General features: G+C 40.5%; 1 protein-coding gene across 1 annotated transcript in view; it reads right to left on the minus strand.

Moving 5' to 3' along the window:
• The window catches only part of LOC103808581 (SLIT-ROBO Rho GTPase-activating protein 1-like), a gene marked incomplete at its 3' end in the record, with an annotated part of 15994 nt that extends 14636 nt beyond the window's left edge, over positions 1-1358 (minus strand). The window contains exons 1-2 of the mRNA XM_009081375.1: positions 1326-1358; positions 1210-1272 (exon numbers count right to left, since the gene is read on the minus strand). Of these exons, the coding sequence (XP_009079623.1) occupies positions 1210-1272; positions 1326-1358 (96 nt within the window). The remainder of the gene's footprint in view (positions 1-1209; positions 1273-1325) is intronic.
• Between the last annotated feature and the right edge of the window lie 2931 nt (positions 1359-4289).

Below are 4289 nucleotides of genomic sequence, written 5' to 3' on the forward strand. Positions count from 1 at the left end.
ACCCTGTGTCCATAATTACAATTTGAAAGAACTTGGGGCAGTAAGACAAGACTGATTTTCTTTGGAGCTCTTTTTTGCCACCTAAGTTGTTCTTGAATTCAAATGTTCCTCAGCCCATCCACTGGTGTGTGCACAATATTCCCTATGTCAAAAGAAAAAACATCAAGATGCACAAAAGTAGTGTTTGAGCTCTACCTCTGCAGAGGTGGTCACTCATAGATTCCTAAACTTCCTTGAAATCACAAATTCTTTTTTGATATAAATATTGCAAGGGGTTTTTTTATGATCCTCCAAATCCTGAGGATGGGGAAGGAAGCAGTCTAGAAATTGTTATGCAGGGTACTGGAGCTCAAATGTTCCAGTTCCTTCAGAGAAAAAAAAGAGAATTTAGATGTACAACTTCCTCAACTAGCGGGAATCAACAGGCTTTTATGAGAAGTGGATGTCATCAGTTCATCTTCATTCTGTAGCTACGGCTTTTTAAACAAAAGTAATTCTTGCTCTTTTCTTTCTTAGAACAAATCCCCTCAAAAAATAGGTAGGGAAATAGTTATTAGGTAGACAAGACATCATTCCACAACAGTAAGGAGTTGTGTAGATGGGTTTCAAACAAGAAAATAGGTTCAGACCTAAGTTCTCTCAGATATTCCTATGGGTTAGCAGCAGCTTACCAGAATGTTCAGTGGGGTTTTTTTAACCTCTCTAAATGGTATGGAAAGCATACACAACCCTGTTTTTATTTTCATTATTTACTTATCCCAGGCAGGGAGATGGAAGGGTAAATAAGTAACATTTACACAGCACAGCACTGGATCTGCAAAAACCTATGACTTTTTATTGGGTGTAGTCCACAAGTCAAACCAAGCAGATGGCAGCATGGGCAAAAAAATGCAGAAAATAAAAAAGTTTTGTTATTGTAAACTCTGAGTAGAAATGTCTCATTAATAATCAAGAGAACTTAAAATAAACTGGCTTAGCAGAGTCTGGGGGAAAAAAAGTTGAAAGTAAAGAGTAATCCTGAAATCATTAGCATATATATTCAAAACAAGTGAGTAGTCTTTCCAAAAAGATAGTTTAGACTTGTGTAAAAGACAAAAATAAACATCTCCACTGGGAGGTAACTTACTCAATAAAAGGCCACTTAAAGCTTATAGAACTAGTCTGATATGGAATTTGTATAAGATAAGCTAAGTAAGTAACTGTACTTACTGTGTAAAGCTCATTGAGTACTTTCATTAAGTCTTCATGAAGCTGAAATGAAATCTCTTTGCTCTGTAATTAAAAGGAAATCATTAGAAAAAAGGCACATATAAACTGCAGCATACATTTGCTTCTTGATATTCGTACTCATTGTTCATCCTAGACAGTGAATGCAATGTTGCTCACAAAGACCATTACAGCATGCTGAAAAGAGTTATTCAGGGTTGCAGAGGTAGACAGATAACATCTGCACAGAGGACTTCTAAAAGGAAACCCAGAAGTAATTCAAGATACTTTTCCCATAAAGCATCAGGAAATTAGGTGCCAACAGAAAGGGTCAAGTTCAAGATTAATGTTTTTAATGGAACAAACTGTGTTCTGTTTCGTAACTATGACATATACAAAAACTAAACCATGCAGAAAGTGATATTCTAGAGGGACATCCTGCCCAATTTTACATCTAGGATAGTCTTTGTTTCTCAGCACATGCAACTATCTAAGTATTTATGCAAGAAATAATTGTGGCTCCTCTTTGAAACAGATACCCAACTGCATGATATTCCACAGAGTGGGCTACTAAACCAGTTTTGTCTAGCTTTTCTGGACTGTGCTTTTATTTTTATTCTGACCCAGAAAAAACAAATGACTAGCAGTAGTTATTATCAAAGCAAATATGTCAAAATAAGAGTATTTAATTGGAGTCTCATCCAAACACATTGTTTGTTAGTTGTACACAGCAGTTCAATCTGATGAAAATTGTGGCAACTGTGCAAGAGTTGAAGGTATTTGTATCACAGCCTTTGGAAAACAGTTACAGAACAGAGCTAAGGGACTTGGCATACAGCCTGGCTACATTTCTGTGATGCTCAGCATTGTAACATCCATGCTGGAAATGTCAGATTTTTTTTTCTGTGAATAAATTGATAATTAGCCTGGCTTCTAAAAACTCAGCTTCTTGATAGATAATGGACTTTGCTATGAGAAAGACTTTGTATTTGTACAGAAGACAAAGGAAAGTCCTCAGGGACAACTCACTTCTAAATCTATTTGCCCATCACTAAAATACCTGCAGGAATAATGGTTTCCAGCACAATGCCCACTTACAAGGAGGAACCATACCATACATCCCACCCACTGTGTCTTCCAGGAGAATGAAACAGACACATACAGCAGCTGGAACACAAATTTTACTTTTTCGCCTATTCCTACTGTCATACTCTAACTCTGGGCAGCATTTTAAGGTAGCGAACATATCACTTATCAGTATTCATTCCAATCCTTATATGCAAGATGATTTTTCACTGACAAGAAACTAGGAATATGATTTAAAAAACACTTCAATTAAATTCTTGTATTCCCAAGGGCATCAGCTGTAAAAGCTAAGGTACAGTAAGACAGCTGCTCTGAAGCTGAGTTACACAGAAGTACTATGCAACTTTCGTTATTGCTTATACTTCTCAAAGCCTGGAATTTTTCATGAGGCATGCATTATTACTGAAGTATCTAGAACATCAGGCTTACTACCTCCATTCCTTTGAAAATATCAGATTTTTTCATCTAACATTAAGGACAAAATTTCATATATGTAACAGTACATAGAGTGCTTGGAAAGAATTAGAAAGGGACTGCAGATTTGCAAGTTGCTGTAGGGAAGTGCAGTAAGGCCAGAAGAACTAGGAAGGTCAGTAGTTGGCTGAAACAATGGTGCCAGAGTCAAGGCTTTGGGTACTCTGACCTTGGGGTATACACAGGCAAGCCTGGTCTGAATGGGACTGATGGGGGTCACTGGATGAAAAACGGGAAAAGTATCTTTGCTCAGGGGCTTTGCAAAACTTGTAGAGACAGCTTTAAACTAGACCTGTTCGAGGAGGGGAACACCTCTTCATCCTGATCCTACAGGTTTAACGTCACCATCTATAATGGATGCCCAGAATAGAGCAACGTCACTGGTGAGACTCCAGCCAGCGTGTTGGGTTCAGCTGGGGACTGGCTCAAATGTCTCTACACCAACGCATGTAGTATGGCAACAGACAAGAGGAACTACAGATGAGCATGTGCCTGTGCAGATATGACATTGTGGGTATCACAGAGACGTGGTGGGATGGCTCCTATGACTGGAGTGTTGGAATACAAGGGTTTAAGCTTTACAGGAAAGATAGGCTGGGGAGACGAGGAGGAGGAGTAGCCCTATATGTCAATGAACAACTGGAAAGTGTGGAGCTCAGCCTAGGGATAGATGAAGAATTAGTCGAGAGTCTGTGGGTCAAGATTAAGGGCAGGCTTGGAGCAGGGGATGTTGTAGTGGGAGTCTGCTACAGACCACATGGTCAGGAGGAGGGTGTGGATGAAGGCCTCTATAGACAGATGTATTTAGCCTCAAGCTCATAAGCCCTAGAACTCATGGGGGATTTCAATCACCCCAATACCTGTTGGGAGAGAAACATGGCAGTGAATAAGCAATCCCAGAGGTTCCTTAAATGTGTTGATGATAACTTCCTTACACAGATGATAGAGGAACCAACAAGGAGAGGAGCTGTGCTGGACCTTGTGCTCACCAACAAGGAGAAGCTGGTGAGGAACACGGTGCTCCAAGGCAGCCTTGGCTGTAGTGACCATGAGATGGTAGAGTTCGAGATCCTCAGGGCGGTGAGGAAGGTGCACAGCAAGATAACTGTACTGGACTTCAGGACAGCAGACTTTGGCCTCTTCAAGGGCCTTCTTGGCAGAGTCCCCTGGGATGAAGTCCTGTAAGGCAGCGGGGACCAAGACTGCTGGCTGATATTCAAGGATTCAAGCTCAGGACCAATGTATCCAGACATGGAGGAAATCAGGCAAAAATGCCAGAAGGCCTCAGTGGATGAATAATGAAGTGCTGAGGAAACTCAAGGCGAAAAAGGGGCCTTTAGGAGGTGGAAGGGAGGACAAATGGGCTGGGAAAAACACAGAGAAGCTGTAAGAGAAGCTAGAGACAGTCAGGAAAGCTAAGGAACAGTTGGAATTGAGGCTAGCCAGGGACATCAAGGATAGGATAAGAAGATAACAAGATAGGATAACAAGATATAGATAACAAGAAGGGCTTCTACAGGTAT

This window comes from Acanthisitta chloris, unplaced genomic scaffold, assembly GCF_000695815.1.
Source record: "Acanthisitta chloris isolate BGI_N310 unplaced genomic scaffold, ASM69581v1 scaffold17350, whole genome shotgun sequence".
NCBI classification, from domain to species: Eukaryota; Metazoa; Chordata; class Aves; order Passeriformes; family Acanthisittidae; genus Acanthisitta; species Acanthisitta chloris.